The sequence below is a fragment of the Nerophis lumbriciformis genome, linkage group LG04 (assembly GCF_033978685.3).
Source record: "Nerophis lumbriciformis linkage group LG04, RoL_Nlum_v2.1, whole genome shotgun sequence".
Taxonomy (NCBI): domain Eukaryota; kingdom Metazoa; phylum Chordata; class Actinopteri; order Syngnathiformes; family Syngnathidae; genus Nerophis; species Nerophis lumbriciformis.
Window position 1 is genome coordinate 17,593,812 of NC_084551.2, and position 26,244 is coordinate 17,620,055.

The 26,244-nt window shown below is 36.9% G+C and overlaps 1 protein-coding gene across 2 annotated transcripts; it reads left to right on the forward strand.

The window, feature by feature from the left end:
• Positions 1 to 4,350: 4,350 nt before the first annotated feature.
• LOC133597004 (DEP domain-containing protein 1B-like) lies at positions 4,351 to 21,693 on the forward strand. 2 transcript variants are annotated; one of them, XM_061949916.1, is made up of 11 exons: positions 4,351 to 4,498; positions 5,617 to 5,882; positions 7,796 to 7,940; positions 12,410 to 12,537; positions 12,613 to 12,743; positions 12,835 to 12,882; positions 14,510 to 14,650; positions 14,755 to 14,921; positions 18,352 to 18,528; positions 19,417 to 19,599; positions 19,671 to 19,967. In XM_061949916.1, exons 1-11 carry the CDS (start codon positions 4,451 to 4,453, stop codon positions 19,833 to 19,835), a joined length of 1,599 nt encoding a protein of 532 aa, XP_061805900.1. In that variant the 5' UTR covers positions 4,351 to 4,450; the 3' UTR covers positions 19,836 to 19,967. The 2 variants fall into 2 exon arrangements, with proteins under 2 accessions (XP_061805900.1, XP_061805892.1); XM_061949908.1 differs by having other exon boundaries at positions 19,417 to 21,693.
• The last annotated feature ends 4,551 nt before the right edge of the window (positions 21,694 to 26,244 follow it).

Genomic DNA, 26,244 nt, shown 5'->3' on the forward strand with positions numbered 1-26,244 from the left:
TACATCGATGGGGGCTGTGTGGAAAGAGTCTCATCCCTACGCTTCCTGGGAGTTCACCTGGAGGAGGACCTGTCCTGGAGGACCAACACCGCGGCCATCGTCATGAGGGCACAGCAGAGGCTCTACTTCTTGAGAGTACTCAGGAATCTCCACCTGAGACAGGATCTACTGGTGTCCTTCTACCGCTGTTCTGTGGAGAGCATCCTCACATACTGCATCTGCGTATGGTTCTGCAGCTGCACAGCAGCAGAGAGGAAAGCTCTCCAGAGGGTCGTCAACTCGGCCCAAAAAATCATCGGGTGCCCCCTCCCCTCCCTGGAAGAACTGTACAACTCCCGCTGCCTGAAGAAGACAGCCAACATACTCAAGGACCCATCCCAACCCGGCAACAGCCACTTTGATCGGCTGCCTTCCGGCAGACGTTTCAGAACCATGCGAACCCGTACAAATAGACTCAAGAACAGTTTCTACCCCCGGGCCATAACTGCACTAAATGCAGCTGGAATGTAAAAAAAAAAAAAAAATGATAATAATAATAATAATAATAATAAAAATATAAAAAAATAAAAACTCCCTCACGTGCAACATGAGGGAGCCACCGGTCAATCACGATCCGGGACTGTGCAATCAGCGATTACACGCCAACTGGACAATATTTACCATATTTATTTACATATTTAATCCACAATAAAAGCCTGCACAGCATAGGAGGTAGGAAATACTGACTCCCACCCCCTCAGCACACTGGTAACCAGCATTACTCCTCTCTAGTCAGTTTACTAGTCACTTTATACTTTTTATTGTCTCGTTTTTTTGTTTTTTACATTACCTCTTAGAGTGGTCTTAGGCCATATTGTATAATGCATATTGTGTATATTGTGTTGTTTCTGTATATTGTGTGGTTTCTTCTTTTTTTTAAATGCAAAGCACCTCAGGGAAGCAACCTAAATTTCGTTGGACCTGTACCTGTACATGCACAATGACAAATAAAGATCATTCATAAGTCTTACATTTGTGCCAGACACAGCCTTATTGAAGGCAAGCTAAAACATCACACTTATTATGCCAAGGTCCGATTAGTGAAGACATTTGATGGTATATTTCTATTATGTGATCAGTGTAAACAGGCTCCAGCTAATTTATTACATAGGTTTTGTTTCTGTCCGTCCCTGAACAGCTAGTGGACAAAAAATTTTAACACTTTGTCTGTGGTCACTCGCGAAAGGATTGAACGGAATCCTCGAAGTGAATTATTTGGCTAAGCACCTCAATCATCTACCCCCAACAAATCCAAAATGTATCTTGTAGCAGTCCAATTAGGTTCATTAGATCTTCTAAGAATTATGTAATTGTTATTGTTATAGCCAGACCCGTGTGTTGACTAGTCTGGCTATAAGAATAAATATTACAGAATGGTGTAGCATTCACTACTTTGTTGGCTCATTGTGTTAAATTGGAAAGCAACAGTGCCTCCTTGCCACACCCGCTGAATTACAGATGTTCTTTATTTTCTCGAACTGGAAAAGATTAGGCAGACATTTAATGGTTGTTCTGTAAAGTTTCAAGAATTGTGGAGTGACTTTCCTAGATATGACTGATCTCCAAATTAACACTGATTGAAACACAATTAAAATGTGGTTGATGAGCCCTTTGTGTGCTTGTAGTTGTTGTATCTTTCTGGGGCCATTCAAGAATGCAGCTTCCATCCATTTTCTACCGCTGGTCCCTCTCGGGGTCGCGGGGGTCGCTGGAGCCTATCTTAGCTGCATTCGGGCAGAAAGCGGTGTACACCCTGGACAAGTCGCCACCTCATCACAGGGCCAACACAAAGACCGACAACATTCACACTCACATTCACACACTCTTTGCTGGCGAGGGTGGGGTACACAACATTTGATGCACTTTTGGCTATTTTTGTCAATTAATGTATCTAAAATTTTACAAACAAATGTTTAAAAATGGTAGACGCTAAATATGAACATTAAATACAATTCTAAACGTTAAATCTACATTTAGATTTAGATTTATCATTTAGATTGGGATTCAATAATAATATTTCACATTCACCCTTTATATTTAACATGTATACTAAACATTTATATGTAACATCTAACATTTAAATTTACCTTTCTTTATTTAACATGTAGTATAACATTTAAATGTATATTTAAAATTACATTTTTATTTAGCAGATTCAACATTTGGATTCACTCTTTAATTTTGACCCCAAATATGAAAAAAGCGAGCTAAATATATCTTGAAAAGTATGATCACACTTTAGTGTTTTAAGCAGCTCGTAAAAATCTAATCACACTTCTCTAGCTGATATATTTTAAATATAGAGTTCACCTTTCTCACATTTAGCTTACTTTTTTCTAACTTTTTCTTAGCTAATTTTGAGGTTGAAATTAAAGGTTGAATCTAAATGTTAAATATAAATATTAAATATAGATGTTGAATTTAAATATTTATTTTAAATCTAAACATTACATCAACTAAATAAACATTTAAATTTAATTTTAATATTTCGATTAGATTTAACATTTAGATTTAACATTTCATTTCTACCTCAAATGTGAATAAAATTATCTAAATTTGAGAAAATTGAGCTTAGTATTTAAAAAATATATCAGCTCGAATCCCAAAAGGGACAAGCGGTAGAAAATTGAAGGATGGGTAGTGTGATTGAATTTTTAAATTCGGCACCCCATATCATTACTTTCTCAGACTACCGTACTTCCTCTTTCTTTATCAAGCAAACTACAGCGGGTATTAAGCTATTCTGTCAACAAAACAAGTTGGAGTAATTTAAATAACTGTTATAAAACCACTTTCCCTCATTAGCCAATATGTAATCCTTTAGAACAGGGGTGTCAAAGTCAAGGCCTGTGGCGAATGACTTACAGTATCTATGGCCCCCATGATGATACTGCTGGTTAGCGCCTTGCATGGCAGCTCCCGCCATCAGTGTGTGAATGTGTGTGTGAATGTGGGTGTGAATGGGTGAATGTGGAAATACTGTCAAAGCGCTTTGAGTACCTTGAAGGTAGAAAAGCGCTATACAAGTATAACCCATTTATCATTTATTTATTTAATTAGTATTAGAACCGGCTTTGCACGCATCCGTGTTGGCGTTAGGAATTTTCAAAGCCATAAACATGGGGTCCCACAGTAAATTTTTGGGGTCCCACTTTTTTGTAACCGTTTTGAAAACAAATGATAAATGTATGCATTATCCTGTTATATCTCACATTCTATATTGTGTTATGGAAAAAGGTTGTCATAAACGTTACTTAATTCATTAAAAAAAAAAAAAAGAAAAAGAAAAAAAAAAGTTTATTCATATGTAAATGTAATCAGTTATTTTTACCATTCACTTTCTACTTTCCTACATGGATCTAAACTTTACCGCTGACTGTATGTTTTTCTATATTTTTATTGTAGTATTTTTAGAATGTGTTCATTTAATTTTTGCCCAAAGTAAGACAAAGAAAACCATCTGAAGATGTCTTTATTTTGTAGTTTTAATGCCATGATTTTAATAGTCCGGCCCGCGTGTGCACAGATGTTCCTCCATGCGGCCCCTGAGCTAAAATGACTTTGACAACCTTGCATCCATCCATTTCCTACCGCTTGTCCCTCTCGGGGTCGCGGGGGTCGCTGGAGCCTATCTCAGCTGCATTCGGGCAGAAGGCGGGGTACACCCTGGACAAGTCGCCACCTCAGCGCAGGACCAACACAGATAGACAGCACCAATTAAATATATTTCAATTCATTTCAATGGGAAATGTTGATTTGAGGTACAAGTGTTTTGAGTAAACAGAACCAATTAAGCTCGCAAGTTGAGGTACTACTGTACTAAGAGTTGAAGCAAATATTTTTGTACAACTTGGTGAGCTACCAGTTAGTGTCTCTAAACCCTTTCATATGCTCCTCACAGTTATTCAATGCATGCTAAATTCAGTATCCCTGCTTCAGAATCAGCAAAACACATATAATGCCTATTTTTAGCTTGTTTAGATGATGTTATAAATAGTTACACCGGCAGAGGGCACCAAAATACTGTGTTTAAAATCTCTTGCTACATTCCACTCACTCTATAAATTATATCGATCTCTCAGTTGAGACATTCTACAACAAAAGTATAGCAACTGACTTCACAAGGAATGCATTTTATGTTATGTTCCCAACTGTGTGCATACTTCTGTTTGCAATGTTACCACGGCAACGCCGTCGGGGGGGGGGGGGGGCGTTTAATGGTGGTCACGTGGTCAAGTTCCCGCCCAATCACATCCCTCGACTGACGTGACGTAGCAGATTCAAAGTTTACCAGCAACGTTTCTACGCGGAGTTTGAGTCGTCATGTTGGTACACAAATAACTTACAGAAATAACTTTTTGTTAATGTTTTTGAAAGAATACAATTTTGTTTTGGTTTTTTTTGTTTGGGGATGGAGGGGAGAGTTATCGGAGCAGGGCCGTACAGAGCGACCAAGCTGGTGAGTAAAATGCATTCACGTTATAAAAATGGCACCGAAGTTATTTCAGATAGCCTCCGCTCACATAGCAATGTTGGTTATTATGAATTACTCGCCTAGTTTGTTTGTCATCTAGCTGTTAAAGCTCGGATATAAGGCAAATGTACATGTAAGTTTCTAATGTGCGAGTAAGTATGGAGCTCTCCATGCATATACAACGAAGAGCCTAGAATGTTCAATTCAAGCTATTACCATCTTATTAAACCTTTGTTGTACTTCGCCTAATCCACTTTAACTTTAACCACTTCATCTATCATTTGGCAAAAAAAATTGCTACGTCGTTTAATAAAGAGGTTGCATTATTTGTCACAACATGCAGTGCTATACTTCTGCTTTTATTTGTGTAAAAGATCAACTATGATTAATTTTCCTTTAAAAAATTATTTGATTTGGCAAATTTCCACATTCTTATTAAAATATTCATTTAAAAATATGTCACATTAATCATGCAATGAACACAGCATAATTTGTGTTTTTGTGTTTTACATTATGCACCCGAAAGGGACAATCGGTAGAAAATGGATGGATGTCATTATCTTTCCCCATTCAGCATACCAGATAAAGCATAGTTTTAGTACCATTTATGTCGCATGGTTTAATGCAGCTGAGATAGGGACAAGCAGTAGAAAATGGATGGATGGGATGGAAGGTTTAACGCTGTTTGTAAGTCATAATAAGTTAAGAGGAAATATTCTTTAAATTCAAATTCAACATTTTACAGCAATGCATTTAAGTATTTGTAACAAGATAGAGCTGAATGACTTTAAAACTACAAACAGTATTTGTAAGCGTCACTTTTGTAGTTTTAGTAACCAACATTATGTTTAGACAAAAGCTTGGCACTGAAATAAGTAAATACTGTGTTATATAAGATTAAAAAAACAGGAAGTAAACATATCATCATTGAGCAGTTTTGCAGAGAAAATAAGAATTGATAGGATAGATAAGTTAAGCTACAATTTTTCAGGTATGTTTGAGTGTCATGTTGTATTTTTTAGAACATATCCAAAAAAAATATTCTAAATGAAAACTTTTAATCAAAGTAACTCCTAATCCATGTCCTTCTTCCTGTTTTTTAGTGGAATGAAACCATTCAGCTCTTCCGGGGAGGCCTGCCGTTAAGACGACACTGGGCACACTTCCGCTATTATGATTGCACATTCACAGGGTCCGAGGCCGTGGATTTTCTTCACCAGCTTCTGCGGCATAACTGCAATTTTGGGCCAGAGGTGACTCGCTACCAGACCTTACAGCTGCTCAGGAAGTTTCTTAAGGCTCACGTTGTTGAAGACATCAAGGGACGTCATGGAACTGAGGATTTTGAAGACAATAGTCATTTGTACAGGTAAATTAACGTTGGTTATTACAAACCCCGTTTCCATATGAGTTGGGGAAATTATGTTAGATGTAAATATAAACGGAATACAATGATTTGCAAATAATTTTCAACCCATATTCAGTTGAATATGCTACAAAGACAACATATTTGATGTTCAAACTGATAAACTTTTTTTTTTTTGCAAATAATCATTAACTTTAGAATTTGATGCCAGCAACACGTGACAAAGAAGTTGGGAAAGGTGGCAATAAATACTGATAAAGTTGAGGAATGCTCATCAAACCCTTATTTGGAACATCCCACAGGTGAACAGACAAATTGGGAACAGGAGGGTGCCATGATTGGGTTTAAAAGTAGATTCCATGAAATGCTCAGTCATTCACAAACAAGGATGGGGCGAGAGTCACCACTTTGTCAACAAATGCGTTAGCAAATTGTTGAACAGTTTAAGAAAAACCTTTCTCAACCAGCTATTGCAAGGAATTTAGAGATTTCACCATCTACGGTCCGTAATATCATCAAAGGGTTCAGAGAATCTGGAGAAACCACTGCACGTAAGCAGCTAAGCCCGTGACCTTCGATCCCTCAGGCTGTACTGCGTCAACAAGCGACATCAGTGTGTAAAGGATATCACCGCATGGGCTCAGGAACACTTCAGAAACCCACTGTCAGTAACTACAGTTGGTCGCTACATCTGTAAGTGCAAGTTAAAACTCTCGTATGCAAAGCGAAAACCGTTTATCAACAACACCCAGAAACGCCGTCGGCTTCGCTGGGCCTGAGCTCATCTAAGATGGACTGATACAAAGTGGAAAAGTGTTCTGTGGTCTGACGAGTCCACATTTCAAATTGTTTTTGGAAACTGTGGACGTCGTGTCCTCCGGACCAAAGAGGAAAAGAACCATCCGGATTGTTATAGGCGCAAAGTTGAAAAGCCAGCATCTGTGATGGTATGGGGGTGTATTAGTGCCCAAGACATGGGTAACTTACACATCTGTGAAGGCGCCATTAATACTGAAAGGTACAAACAGGTTTTGGAGCATAACATGTTGCCATCGAAGCAACGTTACCATGGACGCCCCTGCTTATTTCAGCAAGACAATGCCAAGCTTGTGTTACATCAACGTGGCTTCATAGTAAAAGAGTGCGGGTACTAGACTGGCCTGCCTGTAGTCCAGACCTGTCTCCCATTGAAAATGTGTGGCGCATTATGAAGCCTAAAATACCACAACGGAGACCCCCGGACTATTGAACAACTTAAGCTGTACATCAAGCAAGAATGGGAAAGAATTCCACCTGAGAAGCTTAAAAAATGTGTCTCCTCAGTTCCCAAACGTTTACTGAGTGTTGTTAAAAGGAAAGGCCATGTAACACAGTGGTGAACATGCCCTTTCCCAACTACTTTGGCACGTGTTGCAGCCATGAAATTCTAAGTTAATTATTATTTGCAAAAAAAAATTAAGTTTATGAGTATAAACATCAAATATCTTGTCTTTGTAGTGCATTCAATTGAATATGGGTTGAAAAGGATTTGCAAATCATTGTATTCCGTTTATAATTACATCTAACACAATTTCCCAACTCATATAGAAACGGGGTTTGTATATACACTGACTGATAACAATATGACAAGTTGCATGACAGAAACAATCTGATAAAACAGCTTTAACAGCGGTTTATTGTTGTTTATTCATGGACATGCTTTTCTTTAGACCACAAATGTATTGAAATCAACAGTAACTGCTGTTTTGTAGCCAAGTAGTGCACGCCATTATGCCTCAGTGGTTTCTGGACACACTTAATAAAAAAAACAATTTTATACAAAGAGCATTCACACAGTGTACAGTTGTTTTCATGCTCACTCTTACTTTTCCACCACTTGACCACGTTCAGTGATTGACTTGGCTCATTTGTTTTAGATTCCCCACTCTATCCCCCCTGAAGTCTTTTCCATCAAGATCTCTGTCAAGAGACAGTACTGACCTGCCGAGACTCATTCGCTGGGATGACTACGAAGAGTTACCACAGCAGGAGAACATAGCGCCCGTGAAGTCTGCTGGCATGGTGAGACGAATGGTTGCACTTCTCTTGGCCTTCACAGTGTGCTTGAAATTTGCTGGAATAAAAAGTTTGAGACATAAAAAAAACACAATATACTGACCAGTGACCACTGTAGAATATAATGCAGTAGGGTTTTCTCGACACCAGAATCTCAGTAGTCAATATAGATACCTATGAATTTCTGTGATTCTTGATACTTATTGGATACCTTGATAACGAAAAAAACCAAAAACGGACTCTTTGTACTTTTAAATTCACTGTTTTTACAGTGATTTTGTTTAAGATCACTGTAATTCAACAACTTTTTGCACAAAATGTAAATTGCATTAGCACCTGCCAGGTAGTATATGTACATTAAAAAAAAGAACAGCATTGCTTATAGCCTGCTATAATATTAAAACAAACAATAATGTGGTACTTGTTGCATTCACCACTTCACTGGGCCCAGGTAGTATCTGTACATTAAAAAAAGAACAGCATTGCTTATAGCCTCCTCGAGTATTAAAACAAACAATAATGTGATTGGACATATGGTCATAAATAACAACAATGTTAAACTATTATACATTCTAAAAAAAAAAAACAGCAGTAGCATGCGGCCTTCAAGTATATCAGCATTTGGATACGGATGTAGTAGGATGAAATCCTGTAGTTATTCTGATCTGTTCTTCTGGTATAGGTATAACTGAACTGATTCATTTATTTATTTAAGTGTGCATGCTATGAAGAGTTAACAGTGAGGAATCTATGGTGCTACCAATTCATGTCTAGCTGTTTCTTGAAGGATTCTGTACTGGTTGCATTCTAAGGCTGCAGCTAACGACTATTTTTCTATCGATTAATCCATAGATTATTTTTTCGATTAATCGGTTAATCTATAGATTTTTTTTTTTTCGATTAATCTATAGATTATTTTTCCTTTTACCGATTATTTTTTTTATTTAAAATGAAGATGAAAAAATAAATGTAGGCCAGTTTTTTCAAAAGGCATGGCTTTTATTTACAAAAAAAAAAGTATGGCCACTCAGTCAACATTGACAACAACATGACAAAATATTCTGTAACAATGTAAACATTTAACAAAATTAAAAGTAGCTTATTTGCTTTTAATGTGCAAATATAAAAGTAAACATCCAGTGCAAATCTTAATATTCTGCAATAGTATAAGCATTTCAAAAGTAAAAGTATTGCTTATTTTGCTTTAAAATGTGCAAAAATAAAGATAAACATCCAATTCAAAAAAGTGCAAAACGGAAATATTCTGTAACAACAGTGTAAACATTTCAACAAAAGTAAAAGTATTGCTTATTTGCTAAAATGTGCAAAAATAAAGATAAACATCCAATACAAAAAAGTGCAAAACGAAATATTCTGTAACAACAGTGTAAACATTTCAACAAAAGTAAAACTTTTGCTTATTTTGCTTAATAACACAACAATGATAGTATGATTAAAGTGAAAGTTAATTGTTTGTTTGTACATAGTATACGTAATTGTTAATGTTGTAAAAGGTATTTGCACAACTAATTAACGTTAGCGTTAAAGAGGAGCGCGTCTTTGTAAACACTGAACAGGCACGCCAAACGCTCCTCTCAGAGCGAAACGGTGCTTTAGTTTATGAATTTACAACGCAGATACAAATGACACATTCATGTTTTTGTGTAATGATGACAACGTATACTCACGCGGACGATTGACTAGTTGATGGTGATGGCAAGAACGCTGCCGTTGTGCTGCTATGATAGGCCATTTCCGCTCGACACAGTGTGCATACAACAACATTATTAGCAGAGGTGGGTAGAGTAGCCAGAAATTGTACTCAAGTAAGAGTACTGTTACTTTAGAGATTTATTACTCAAGTAAAAGTAAGGAGTAGTCACCCAAATATTTACTTGAGTAAAAGTAAAAAGTATGTTGTGAAAAAACTACTCAAGTACTGAGTAACATACACACACATATCATATATATATATATATATATATATATATATATATATATATATATATATATATATATATGTGTGTGTGTATATATATATATACACACACACACACACACACATATATATATATATATATATATATATATATGTATGTATGTACATACATTGATATATACAGTATATAATTCATATTTATTTATTTTGCCGTTTTTGTTTACATGTTAAAGGTGTTTTAATAATTATACATGCATGTTTAACATATAGATTCCTTTCTTTCATGAAGACAAGAATATAAGTTGGTGTATTACCTGATTCTGATGACTTGCATTGATTGTAATCAGGAAGCAGTGCTGGTAACGTCCACGTTTTCAAATGGAGGAGAAAAAAAGTTCCTCCTTTCTGTCTAATACCACATGAAAGTGGTTGTTATTTGGCATCTTATTTGTCCACCTTCCATATTCGTTTTTATACCCTTTACAAGAAATACATTGGCGGCAAACTCCGTAGCTTGCTAGCTTGTTTGCGCTGGCTTTCGGAGACTCTTATTTTGAAAGCGCAGGCGCGATGGAGCGGGACTTTTATTGTGAAGACAGGAACTGTGCAGTCAGTCTTTACGGTTGAAATAAAAAAAGGGTCTTTTTTCCTTCACACTTTTGATTGATTGATTGGAACTTTTATTAGTAGATTGCACAGTATAGTACATATTCCGTACAATTGACCACTAAATGGTAACACCCGAAGTTAGCTCGGAGCCAGTCAGGTCATGTGACCCCTGGCTCTGTTTGATTGGTCCAACGTCACCAGTGACTGCATCTGATTGGTGGAACGAAGTGAAACGTCACCAGTAAGGCAGGCACTTTGAAGGTCTGTCTGACAGACCAAAACAAACAAAGCGTGCATTAACAGATCGATAAAAATTCGAGCTGAATGTAGATAAAAGTAGCGGAGTAAAAGTAGCGTTTCTTCTTAGGCCGTTTATTGAAATACTCCCACACTTTTGACGACTTTTGGCGTGCTTTTTTCCCCTCGCTCGCACCGCTCGCATCGTCTGCTTTGCGCTCCGCCATGACAGTAGTGTGACGTAAATATGCGACGCGTCGACGAACAAAAACGTCCTCGACGTATTTACGTAACCGATGACGTCGACTACGTCGACGCGTCGTTTCAGCCCTATTGCATTCGCCACTTCACTGGCCGGCTATTTCCCATCAGCCACAAGACATTGACTAAAAAATGTTTTTGATATACAGCCTGGATTAGAGTATATTGCTCGCGTTGAAAACTTTCCTTCAGGCATTCCTAACAGTTCAGTTAGTATTTTTACTCCGTTATCTTGTCTCCTTCGGTAATGTAATGACTATATAAAACAAACAATAAGTATATAAAATAAAAAATATTGTCTTTAACTTCCTTTTAATATAGTGTGTTATAATACAATAGTCTAATAAAAAGGCAAAAACATAAAATAAAAAACAAATCATTGTTTTTTTAATTTTTAGTTTAAACATTTCAGCCTTTTCTCATTAATTTGCCTTTTCACTGTATTTTTGTTTAATTTTATTTCTAGAATGTGTCAATGGCCCATAAAAAAGAGCTGCGTTCAGAAAATGGCCCACAGGCCATACTTTGTCTACCTGGTGAAATAAGTAAACCAGCGGTGTTCAAAGTGTTACCAAACTATGGAAGAGTGTCTTTAAGATGTGTTTTCTTAGCACACAAGTTATAAAGGTTGAGTTGCACACTTCTGAAAGTTTTCTGCATGCTGTGGTAATACACACTCCCTGTGCTTGTGGCGGAATTCCGCTCTCACTCACACGGCAAATACTTTTGTGACCACTTATATTTGATTGGCGAAATAATGCATGACACAAGATATACCTCATTTTAGTTTTATATGCACCTCTACTTGCTAAATATAACAACAAAGTCTCTAAAATGCATCGCAGATCATTTCTGCTACGTCCTATTCTCTGGCAAACCAGGTGTGTTGTGAAGCACTTACACCTCGCCTACAGTTATCCTACACTGCCACACTCCAATATAGTTTGTTTACAAACGAAGGCGAACTGGACACGCTATATCCGCATTAGTGACAGGCCTCCTTGAGTAAGTAAATACAATGGAAAACATTGGCTATTTTTTTTTGAGACGGGAGGCGGTGTTCAGCGCTGAATCAGTGCTCACACGGCAAGAAATGACACAGCTTGCCGAGGAAAAATTGTTGTTCAGTATCCGGTACTGGTGATACATAAAAAAGCAGGTTTCGCTGTATTTTTGGCGTGTTGGTATTAATACTTTTGACAATCCTATAATGCAGTAATGTTTTCAATCTTACTTGTTTTGAAAGTATTCTATTACCATTCAACTTTTTTCTCATGTTTTAACCACTAAGTTTACATAATTAGCTCGAGATACCAAAATGGTGTGTTGTTGTTTAAGTTATTATTACTGTATAAATTACTGGATTTATAAATATAATCTGCACTGCATATACCTGTATATGACATGCTCTCTCGCTCTCCTTTAACAGGCTTCAGATTTTTGGAACAAAAGGCATAGTGTAGCCATCGGAGATGTGCATGAATGCAAGCTCATTCGTAAAAAAGACATCACTCCCAAACAAGTCGACAACATATGGAAATCAATGACAGCTGCACAGTATGTAATCTGTCCAATATTTTTTCCCATCACCCTCCATTTCATTTTTTATTAATGTACATATTTTACTTGCAGTTTGCAGCGAGTGTTGGGCCTGACAACATTGGATGGCGTGTTAAATCCAGCACACGTGAAAGGCGAATACATTGTGCATAATGTATTCAAGGTCAATAAGTCGGGCATTGTTGTGTTGGAGAACAAAAGCGGTAATGGTGTAATACTTTTTAGAATAGTTGGGTTTTTTGTTAAATGACTTGACTGTTATTTGTATCGTTCACCTTCCTGTTGTGTTTACAGATGACATGCCCTACTGGGTGATATCAGCAATGAAATGCTTGGCTAACTGTAAGTGTACTTTTTTCAATGCAACATTTTTGTGTTAATCCTCACCCTTTTTTCTCACTGTATATTGTGTGTATTATAAATGGTTGAAGTTTATTTCAAACATGCATACAATTGCAACATGATACATCACAATTTCTGGTTTCTCTTTTTAACATGTTCAAAAAGGAGTAGGAAGAAGCAGAACTTATTTAATCCTACCCCTTTTCCATTTCATAGCAATTGCGAACACTTTTTGTACACTTCCTGTTATCAATTTGTTCACAATTTACTCTATAAATAATACAAATCTATAAAAAAAGAATAATAAATAATGAAATGAGTTGTATTTCGTATAGTGAGATGAATAAGGTTATTAATAAATTCAAAATGTTTATCATGATTTTTCTTCTGTGTACTTTGTAAACAATTTGAGTTTGAACAGTTTCTTAAACTGGATCATATTAGTACATTATTTCATTTATTTACTTAAGCCATTCTATAATTTAATTCCACATACTGATATACTAAAGGTTTTAAATGTTGTCCGTGCATACAAATATTTTAAGTTACATTTTTCTATGAGGTTATATTTCTCATCTTTGGTTGAGAATAATTGTTGTACGTTCTTAGGTAGCAGGTTATAGTTTGCTTTGTATATACAGTAAGTTTGGCTGTTTGCAAATTCGCTATACCGTTGAACTTAAATGTTTTTGATTCAATAAATACATTTCAATTTCAAATCTTTATTTAAAATAGGAACGGCACATATTGATAAAAATATATGTAATATGTAAACATGACAAAAATCAGGATCACCACTACAGACTCAATAACATTCAGGTAATTTAAAGGAGACATCAAATAACAGGTAATTGCTTCAAAAATAACAAAACAATTAAATAAAAAGGAGGAATGTATGTGTATTTCATTGTACATAGCCCGAAATAAAGTGCCAAATGTTTGAATGTTCTTTATATCCTTCCAACATGATGTATTATTCTAACTGGCCTCTTTTGTAACACAGTTAGTGACTTAAGGGTACATTTGTAGTTATTTCCCCATATTGCTACACAATAACTCATATATGGTAACACTAGTGAGCCGTAAAGAATATGGAGTGCCTTTTTTCCAATTCATATTTTTATTTATTTATTATTGATGTATTTCTTGCCACCTTATGTTGTATCATTCTAAGTATTTTTGTATAAGGTTTCCAGTTCATTTTATCATCAATTATTACACCTAAGAAATTGTTTCATTTACTTTTTCAATGTCTACTCCGTCTATTTGTATTTGTGTTTGACTTTGTCTTCTACTGTTACCAAATAGCATTATTTTAGTTTTACTGAGTTTCAAGGAGAGTCTGTCTTTGTCAAACCATCTCTTTAATTTATTCATTTGTTCTGTTATTATTTGTATTAGCTTCTGTGTAGAATATAGAACATTCACTATATGGACAAAATAATATTTTTATGTAATATTTTGGACAATTTCCAACTTTGTGAGAACAATTTGGGCTCTGTTGCAGCAGGACTGTGCCTTATTGTGCAAAGCAAGGTCCATAAATTAGAGGCACTTTATGACTGTATTTATTTGTCACTGATACATTTCTCTTGAGCACTAAAATTGGAATTGTCTCCTTTTGCAGGGCCTAACCAAAATGAAGCCAATCAACCAGTGTACATGGGTTTTGAGAGAGATGTCCTGAAAACAGTAGCCGATTACTTTCAGAGACTCAAAGAACCCTTGCTGACTTTCCGTCTGTATGAAGTCTTTGTCAACATACTCAGTGAGTGTCCCCCGTCCTGAGTTTTTGTATTTATTACGTCCACAGGTAAAAAATTACAGTATGTCTTTGTTCTTGATTCTTGTTTTTCTTTTCCATCTTGGCAGGTTTGCTACACGAACAAGACTTAGCCACTGAGGCTCTTCAAGTCAGCACCCTTTTATTGCCGCCGCCCAATCGAAGGCGTCTCCAACTATTGCTGAGACTCATGGCGCGGGTCTCCCAGAACACTCAATTGCCTCCATTCAATGACGCGATTGCCACCCGCACACTGGTATGCATTCCTTTGCTAACAGTAATTCCTTAGTATATATGTAACATCTCCTTTATCTTTTTGATGTCCTAAGAAAAAAAAAACATTATATAAGAACGTATAGTTAGTTGACCATAGTCTTCTGTATTGTTATTTGGGAACACGTATAAGCCACAAGGAGTTTTCAGCTGCTTTAAAATATTAAATGATTTAGAACAGTGATTCTCAAACTTTTTTCACCATGTACCACCTCAGATAACACCGGGCTCTCCAAGTACCACCATAATGACTCAAGTTTAAAATACATACTAGGTCTAAGTATTCTATAAAAACAAAGAAGAGGTTTTATTTAACAAGTATGTTGAATATTTTTAACCACTATAACAGTACACAGTTTGAACAGTAATGCTGTGTTTGAATATAGGAAAATAAAACACTACTCTATTCATGTTATACTTTGGCGTACCACTAGTGGTGCACAAACCACAGTTTGAGAATAATTTATTTAGAGTATTGACAATGTGGTTATGATTTTATAAGCAAGGGACAAACTCGATTAAAATGGATTGTACAAAATTAAAAAAAAAACAAGGGAACGTACAGAGACAAACTGTACTCTATTCCAAAGGCTCACTACCTGGAAAAAATAATTAAAAAATAGAAGAATTGACTCATGAGCTATGAGCACATCCGATGGACGAGAGATTTGAATCAAGTAAATACTTATCTGTATTTCGTCAACGGAGTCAGTTTTAATACCGGTGAATAATTAAATAATGCAAAGTTTATTAAAGCGGAACTGCATTTTTTTAATTATTTTTTTTGCCAATCGTTCACAATCATTATGAAAGACAAGACGACGGATGTATTTTTCACACAAGGGACGGCTTTCTCAGTATAAACAGTTTTATTTATAATGGAAAACTTACAAACGTTGCTTGGAGTGATGAATGAAGAATCCATACGAGGGCCAATCCTTTTTTTTTTCCTGGAGCGATCATGAAAATCATTGTGGCAGTTATTGATGCCACACATTCGCGACATATTTGGAACTCGTTAGAAAAACAAAAAACCTTTAGGACAGAGTCTTGCATTGAACTCTAAGTAAAAATTGTATTCCGATGCAGTAAGACTCATGATGCTTTTTGTTTCCACGTCACACTTTTAAGCCCTTAAGCCCTAAATTTACATGAAAATATTATTTTCTTAAAAAGCAAATTTATGTATAAAGTGTTCAAATTAGATTGTTCAGAGCATATAGGAGTCATAGTGGAATAGTCATAGAGATGTTCTGTTTATTTCTATTTTAGTTATAACGTTTTGTTATGTCATACGTTCAAAAGGTCTGGCAACCCAATCCTACATGCACAACACTAATAGGACATCAATCTGTACTGAACGAAAAACATGAACAATCATATTACAGTATCTGTAAAGTATTAGCCCATATTTCATGTTTTGTTTGTACACAGCTAGCCAGACAGCATATATACTGTATTTGTTATAACAAGCATGGTGTGCTGCGCCTATCATGATCAATATTAAAGTGACTCACTCGATGGACAGTTTTGCGTTTGGTCCAGATGGCTGGGGAAGTTTTTTCAGGTTTATTTGGGTAAGCACTCAATTTTCGTCAAAAAAACATGGCTCCAAGTTCCACATTCATAGCGTCAGTCACTTTTCACTCCCTTGGCTTCCGTCTGCTCCAAGGTCTTACCCTTCCTTTGTACTCGCTTTGATAGGCAGTAGTTCATCCTACGTATATTCAGCTTAAAAAATATAAGGTTGTGAATCCTAATATGTTAAAAAAACGGTCATGATTAGAACACATGTTTGTTTTTGGAAGTAGGAACACACATTTGTTGCCAAAAGTTGGACGTGCGCTGCATTGGAAAACATAAATCAATGTGCGGAAGAAATCAGTCACTGCTTAAATAATCAAAATACGGTAAATATAGTACCAGTACATACTACATATTGTGATGAACGTGTCTGTTCGACATTATGTATTTACGTGCAGTGTGTCTATAAAACGTTGATGGAGGGTTTTGACGTTTTTTTAGAGGACTTTGAAGGCTACAACGGTGACTCCCATTAGCCACATCTTTCAAGCGTTTATCATCCTAAAAAAATATACATGTGTTCTTGTCTCTCATAATGATTGTGAACTATAGGCAAAATTCCCCAAAAATGTGCAGTTCCCTTTTTTGGCCCTGTGGAGACTTTTTTTGAAGCCTAACTTATTTTTAAAGGGGAACATTATCACCATTTCAGAAGGGTTAAAACCATTAAAAATCAGTTCCCAGTGGCTTATTTTATTTTTCGAAGTTTTTTTCAAAATTTTACCCATCACACAATATCCCTAAAAAAAGCTTCAAAGTGCCTGATTTTAACCATCGTTATATACACCCGTCCATTTTCCTGTGACGTCATATAGTGATGCCAATACAAACAAACATGGCAGATAGAACAGCAAGGTAGCGACATTAGCTCGCATTCAGACTCAGATTTCAGCGGCTTAAGCGAAATTGAAGAAGAAACTGAAGCTATTGAGCTGCTTGCCGTGCTACCGAGGTCCTGTGTCCCTGAATAGCTCACACACTCCGGCAGATTCAATGGGGGTCTGGCGGCAGATTTCTTTGACTTTATCGTTGGAAATGCATCTGCTTTGAGTGTCGCAGGATATCCACACATTCTTGCCATCTCTGTCGTAGCATAGCTTTCGTCGGTAAAGTGTGCGGAACAAACAACTGACCATTTTCGTCGGCTTTCCCCACACCCTCGTATTTTGAACAAATTTCGTCCAATTTTTTGCCACTTTCGCATCTTTGGGCCACTGGTGCAACTTGAATCCGTCCCTGTTCGTGTTGTTACACCCTCCGACAACACACCGACGAGGCATGATGTCTCCAAGGTACGGAAAACAGTCGAAAAAACGGAAAATAACAGAGCTGATTTGATTCGGTGTTTGTAATGTGTTTGAGAAAATGGCGGATTGCTTCCCGATGTGACGTCACAGCGTGACGTCATCGCTCCGAGAGCGAATAATAGAAAGGCGTTTAATTCGCCAAAATTCACCCATTTAGAGTTCGGAAATCGGTAAAAAAAAATATATGGTCTTTTTTCTGCAACATCAAGGTATATATTGACGCTTACATAGGTCTGGTGATAATGTTCCCCTTTAAAAAAGGGGGAGGGAGGTATGCTGGAGCAAGAGGAGAAAAAAATAGATTTTTTATTTTTAAAACGTCTAACAAAAAAAAACTCGAACATATCGATAAAATGTATTGTATATATCGCCAAGGCCTAGTCTGGTATGAATTATATGTTGTCAAGTTATAATTCCCACTATATACATTGCATTATGCCAAGTATTTCGAAGCCCTGTGCCCTAATGCTACATGGTAGATGATGTATTTACAATGTATTTCCTGTTCTGCTCCATGCACAGATGGTGCAAATGTTCTCTCACTGCGTACTGGGCTCTGTGGATGAGATGGACTTGGATGAGCTGCTTGCCTCCAAATTGGTGACTTTCATGATGGAACACCACAGCACAATCTTTCAAGTGCCCGCCAAGCTGCGTTGCCAAGTTGAGGAGCACCTTTCCCACCTCAGAAGAGTTCAGGTCTATGTCACTGTCATTAATATGTGTATGTATAATTGAGTGTATACTTTACTGTAGTATATAGGGATAAAATAAATTAGTGAATTTAAAAGAACAAGAACAACATGAAAGTGAGCTGCATGGTTTTGTTAGCTCTTAGTGTTAGCATTACAACGGCTGTTTTATGTTTTTCTTTTCTTACAGTTGCTATAAACATAATGAAAAAAGGTGACTATTCTTGAAATTGTTATCCTGTTCAGTACTCCTTGTATTCATATGTCACTGTTAATTATAGTAGTAACTCACCCCTTTTATTTAAATTACTCATATTTCAAAAGGAGCATGTGACCTATTTTCCATCACAACAGGGGGCACAAACATTTTTAATGAATCATTGTTATTGACTGGCATGATCCGATCTCCACAACAAGATTAGTAATGGGATTACACGTCTTCTTGCATGTTCTGGACTTGAATGATATGATTTCATGCTAATCATAAATAGGGGGTTAGGCTTTCATGCTGAGACAGGTTTTCTTTGTCCTGCTTGCACCTTTTTACTTCAGTCGGTCAAACATGGTAAGAGAGCTTTTTAGTATTTGAACTGCCATAACCTTGATGTTTTACCCGTTAATTTGAGTGTCTATCCATGTTTTATACCACTTATACTCTTCAGGGGAGTCGAAGGCCAGCTGACTTTGGGGCGAAAACCGACCCACAGGACTCATTTTAAGATAAAAAATAATTTAAGGGTCTATGGAAAAGTATGTTGTTACATACCTGTATGTAGACTTCAGAATTCACTTCCTGTGTACTGTCTGACATTGGAGTAGACAGAACAAATTGAAACACAGCATCTGCAGCTTCAACTTATAGATTTCAATAAATGCCTCTGTTTTTCCCCGCCAGATAAAATATGCAGGTTCCGATACAGACTTCAGCACACCTCCAGCTTTTTGTAAACTCATCAGCCAAGTGAAGTCAGAAGAGCAGAAGGTGATTGGCACACAAACTCCGCTGCAGGAGCTGCTCGAAGGCCTGATTGCCGACAAAGACCTTCCCGCCAAGGACAAAAGGAAAAGGCTTAAACAGGTATGCTCTTATATGACCAAAGAAGCTACTACAAAACTGATGCCAATGCAATACGCCCATTTTCATTTCAGTTCCAAAAGTCTTACCCAGAAATCTACCGCAATCGATTTCCCTCTGAGGAAAGTAAAGCTGCTGTCATACCTGAGAAAACCACTGGCCTCAAAACTCATCTCATGTTTTTTAATCTCAAGAAACCCTTTTCTCCTTTCCAGAGAAGCTGGAGTTTTAGGGCATAGAAACCCCCCTAACTCATATTCTCGCAGGTTTTCTGATTTGCTCGGTGTGTTTTCACTGCTTTCAATCAAGTTGCAGAATCAAATTTGGAAATACGGTATATGCTTTTAGAAAGTGACAACCTATATGGAATGTTTCCATAGATTTGAGCATACTTTGTTTTTGTTTAGCACCGTGTGTTTACAAAATGGTTTGTTTCACACATTTGGGGGAAAGAGGAAGGCAACAAAAATATTTTGTTAGGTACTTTCTTATGGAGATTTATATCTGATATACAGATTGGACCTCAATATACTTGAAAAAAAAAGACAGTATTAACTAGGGGTGCATGAAAATTACCGGCCTGATACAAGGAATGATGACACACAGATAAAGCCGATTAAAAAAATGTTTTTTTTAAACGGTCCAATGAGGCAAGATTACCCATACTGTGCTTCAGTAGGTGGTTTAGGGTGAATAAACCATGTGCTCCTACTTCGTAGTAGGTCCCAACTTCCCTTAAGCTCACTAAACCTCAGTTCAAACAAACATGGCGTCGGTTGTGTTTGACTTTTTACACGTTCAAAGGAAGACATCAAATGTCCTGTAAACACTCAGCCAGGAAGAAGAAAAAAAAACACTTGCTTTGACGCATCAAACCTCACTCGCCTCCTTAAGACGCAGCCAGAACCATGCCTTAAAACTGAACTTCATTTTTTGGGGGAATTTTACCTATTGTTCACAATCATTATTTGAGAAGAAAACACACATTTTATTTTGTATTTTTTAGGACTCTAAAGATGATAAAAACGCTAGCAAAATGTGGCTAATGGGTGTCACAATATGCAGCCTTCAAAACCCTCTAAAATAACTTCAAAACCCACTCTCAACCTGTCATGTACACACTTCAAGTACCGGTATATATATATAGTGTCGTAACAGACATATTCATAACAATATGTAATTTGTACAATATTTACCGTATTTTGGTAATTTTAAGCATAGCGGGAACTTCTTTCCTCAGCGCGTTTATTTCTATTTCCATAGCAGCGCACTTTCGACGTCCGGCAACAAACGTTAGTGCTTTGTAATCATGGCAGACTTGGTAATAGAAGGGGAAGATGACTATTTTTGACGATTCACAACCTTATTTTTTTTAACCTGAATATACGGACGATGAACTACTGGTTATAGAAGCAAGCACGAAGAAAAGGGTGAAACTTTGGAGCAGTTGGAAGCCAAGAGAGTGAGGTCGGCGTGACTTGACCTTGTAAATGTGGAACTTTGAGCCCAGATAGGCCGACAGAAATGGCGTACTTACCCAAAATCAACAGGAAAAACGTCCCCGGCCAGCTGGACCAAATGGACAACTGTCCATCGAGTAAGTCACTATAATATTGATCATGATACATGCAGCACGTCATGCGTTTTATTACAACTACAGTACATACGATGTCCAGCTAGCAGCGTACAAACAAAACGTGAAATGTGGGCTAATACTTTACAGATACTCTAATATGATTGTTCATGTTTTTCAGTCATTTCAGTATGGTGTCTTATTGCATTGTGTTGTGCATTACAAACGCAAAAGCCATTCAGCTGTTGACGCAGTAGCCAGTTTATCCCTTGCCGGAGCTACCTTACGGCTAATGCCGTCGCAAGGCGATATGTTACTACGCTAGAAGAAGAGTTCCTCAGTGTTCGCTCTTACAATAACAAAGTCGCTACAGCTTAGTTATTATACAGGTTACAGAACATAAATGAAGTATAATTGGCGGTTTCTGCATGCAGTTTCAAAGTGATTTAGAGGGGTAGTGATTGACCGCATTAACTGCATTGCTATTCACCTAGAACAAGCCAATTATTACAAATTAGAATGCAAAAAAAAGAATAAGAATTGAGAATCATGAATATTGAGAACGGTAGGCAAAATTCCTGCTCAAAAAGTACAGTTCCCCTTTAAACTCCCATGAAGACGCCAGCCGCAAAGAAAAGCAATTAGGCGTTCACGCAGAGCCACTTTGTCTAAGAAGTGCAAATAGCCCGCCAGAGTCGACCCCAAGGTCAAAGAGATCCGCAATTTCCTCATGGAAATAAAATGAGAGCGGTACGACTCAGGTGGCCGTGGAGGAGGGAGACGCAGAGCCACTCCTCCATTTGTGTTCCACAGCCAAACATGCCAAACTATCAATCAAAGACACCAAGACATGACAAAAAAGAACCTGGACACACTGGATTGCTTCCCTCAGCAGCAATACGCCACTGGAAGCAACCCCATAGATAAATTAATACATGAATCAATGATACAATTAACAGCTGCGATTTCAGAAATACGGAAAACCCCAACCCCACCATTGCGGAAGAAATAGGACCGTGTCGGCCAGCAGACCACCTGGAGACACGGTTTGTACTTCTGAGCTGCTGCTATTTTTCGGATGTATGTTTGCTAGCAAAATACATTGTGATCGCCACACTCCTGCACACCGGTGGATGACATAAGAATCTCTACTGGTGTATGAATGTGATGTTAGCTCTTTCTCAGGTGTGATGCCATATTTGGTTAGGACAAATCTGCAGGTACAGTTTGTCATATCCACCTTTAAGTCGTCTTTTACCTCCAGGAGTGCACAAAATACAGTCAAATAGACATTTAAAAAAATAATAAATTATTAGAATTGGTCTTGCTAGCAGGATGTTATCTGTATTGGCCTAAAAATGTGTGCATCCCTAGTATGAAAAAATAAATAGCAAAGATACTGTTTAGCAATTTAGATGGTCCAATTTAATCAGATTCAAAAAAGTTAACTGAAACTACTAATACAGTACTGAACACTGCTAACAAGAAATTAGAATTTCAACGATAAACTTTATGTAAGTTTATTTGCAGTACTAGCACTAAAATAATCACTGCTGTTTCTTAGAATGAATTCAATTTTGTGACTACTTGATAAGATGTAATTGTAATATAAGGATGTTGAATTTTAGTATTTGCATTTCAGTAATCTTCAGATATTTCTGGGTCCAAACATTGTGTCATGTTAAATAAAGTTAACATAATTTTATATTTTGGTACATAATTATTTACAGTTTTTATTAACTGGTAAACAGTTTAATGAACTTGACGCTCCCTTTTTTTAAATGTTTAGGTTTATAGTAATCATGATGCTGTATGCAACTTTTTTTTGTCGTTAAATCATATATTGTTATAATCAGTGTTTGGTTTGAGAGGGTATGTTACTACTGGTAAATCTAACTAAAATAATTACAATCAAACTTTCTTGAAAATAAATGTGATGAGTAGCTGTACAATTATTAACTCGCATAAAACAGGCAAAGCTCAATGTCAGCAATTTGTACTTGCTTTTTTCTAAAGCCGTCTTTACACATCTTATGTGCACTAAATAATACTCGTATCTGTTACATTTTATGTTGAATAGATATTCTTAAATAATGGGTGCATGTTTGTATGTGTGTAAAACTGAAAAGGGTATTTCAACACTGCTGTATTCTTAGCTGTCAGGTTCACTTCAAGGTTGTCTAAAATATGTTTTATTTTATTAATGCAAATCGTGTTAAATACACTAAAATCATTGTAACGATACTGGAACAACTGTTACACTTGAACTTAATGACTGCTGGAGAGTGAGGCATTAGATTTACTGTACATTTTAAATGGAATGTTTTGTTTGTCTTGTAATATCTTATATACAGTGTGAGGACATTATTCCTCACTAAAGAATCAATGGTCTAATTTCATTTGAATTATTTTCATAATAAATAGCTCTGCAACAGCAGAGCAAATACATACTCCATGTCTTTGTGTATATCATTTAAATTGTTTAACTCGATGTAATCACATTGCATCAACAATATTTTCATTTTTTTCCACTCTATTGAATGGTTCTAGTAAATCATTAAGAGTTTAAAATTGAGTATGTAAACATCTGACTGGAACTGATATTGATACTGCCTACACATGGCCCACAGAGGCATGAACTCCACATGACCCCCGAAGATAATTTGTGGTATCTGTCATCAACATGTGGACCACATACTAGTGCCGTACAATCACACAGCAAGACCTCCATGTTTGAGGTGCAACGCTGCTTTGCTTGAAAACTAATTGTGCCGCTACTGAAAAAATGGAATGCATTACATTTGAACAAGGAATGCAAATTCATGGTCATAATGCTTTACATCAAGGGTTTCAAATTCAATTTACCTGTGGGCTGCTGGTTGTAGGAGCTTGGCAGCACAAAGTATTCACTTCAGAATCTTGTTTTAACCATGTGACTAAATTTGTTAACTACTTCCACCAGCAGCTATAGTCATTAGGAATGTAAAAAAAAAAAAAAGATTTATAAATTATATAATTTGATACTGTTAAGTTCACTAGAAGGTGATCAGAGACAATTCTACATGGTTACAGGAAGTGGCTCTATGTGTTGCCCAATGTGTGTGTGTTGTGCTGTAAATTCTGTGCAGTTATTGTACAAAACCCAAAACCAGTGAAGTTGGCACTTGGTGTAAATCGTATATACAAACAGAATACAATGATTTGCAAATCCTTTTCAACCTATATTCAGCTGAATGGACTGCAAAGACAAGATACTTAACGTTCGAACAGGAAAACTTCATTTTTTGCAAATATTAGCTAATTTGGAATTTGATGCCTGCAACATGTTTCATAAAAGTTGGCACAAGTGGCAAAAAGACTGATGAAGTTGAGGAATGCTCATCAAACACTGATTTGGAACATCTCACAGGTGAACAGCCTAGGCTAATTGGGAACAGGTGGGTGCCATGATTGGGTATAAAACCAGCTTCCATGAAATGCTCAGTCATTGACAAACAAGGATGGGGCGAGGGTCACCACTTTGTGAACAAATGCGTGAGCAAATTGTCCAACAGTTTAAGAACAACATTTATCAACAAGCTATTGCAAGGAATTTAGGGATTTCATCACCTACGGTCTGTAATATCATCAAAAGGTTCTGAGAATCTAGAGAAATCACTGCACGTAAGCGATGATATTACGGACCTTCGATCCCTCAAGCAGTACTGCATCAAAAAGTGACATCAGTGTGTAAAGGATATCACCACATGGGCTCAGGAGCACTTCAGAAAACCACTGTCAGTAACTACAGTTGGTCGCTACATCTGTAAGTGCAAGTTAAAACTCTACTATGCAAAGCGAAAGCCATTTATCAACAACACCCAGAAACGCTGCCGGCTTTGCTGGGCTCAAACTCATCTAAAATGGACTGATGCAAAGTGGAAAAGTGTTCTGTGGTCTGACGAGTCCACATTGCATATTGTTTTTGGAAACTGTGGACGTCGTGTCCTCCGGAACAAAGAAGAAAAGAACCATTCAGATTGGGGGTGTATTAGTACCCAAGACATGGATAACTTACACATCTGTGAAGGCACCATTAATGCTGAAACAGACATAAAGGTTTTGGAGCAACATATGTTGCCATCCAAGCAACGTTATCATGGACGCCCCTGCTTATTTCAGCAAGACAATGCCAAGCCACGTGTTACAACAGCGTGGCTTCATAGTAAAAGAGTGCGGGTACTAGACTGGCCTGCCTGTAGTCCAGACCTGTCTCCCATTGAAAATGTGTGGCGCATTATGAAGCCTAAAATACCACAACGGAGACTCCCGGACTGTTGAACAACTTAAGCTGTACATCAAGCAAGAATGGGAAAGAATTCCACCTGAAAAGCTTAAAAAATGTGTCTCCTCAATTCCCAAACATTTACTGAGTGTTGTTAAAAGGAAAGGCCACGTAACACAGTGGCAAAAATGCCCCTGTGCCAACTTTTTTGCAATGTGTTGCTGCCATTAAATTCTAAGTTAATGATTATTTGCAAAAAAAAATAAATTTAGTTTCTCAGTTCGTACATTAAGTATCTTGTCTTTGCAGTCTATTCAATTGAATATAAGTTGAACAGGATTTGCAAATCATTGTACTCTGTTTTTATTTACATATTACACAACGAGCAATTTGTGTTTTGTATATTTCCTGTTGTTGTTTCTCCTAATTATATAGTAGACCTGAATGGGTGGTATTCAACCTTTCCAGAACCCCACAGCTACTTTTGATTAGTTTCAGTCAACTGATTCTGTTCTGGCTACTCTTGTGTTAAACAAAATAATGATGATGATAAACTTCAGAGCAGCCAGCCAGGAGGATGTCTTTGACTAACTAAATAAAACTCACTTGCGAAAAAATAGTTAAAACAAATGACTGTTAAAGATATACAAAAACATAAATAAATTGGGTATAGAACAGACTAAAAATAATAATTAATTTACCTTAATCGACACAAGAGATTAATAGGCTCCAACAGATTCAGTTTTTCTTGGCACGAGAACAATTATATCTGATTATGAGATGAAAGGCGTTAGGCAATTACACACATACA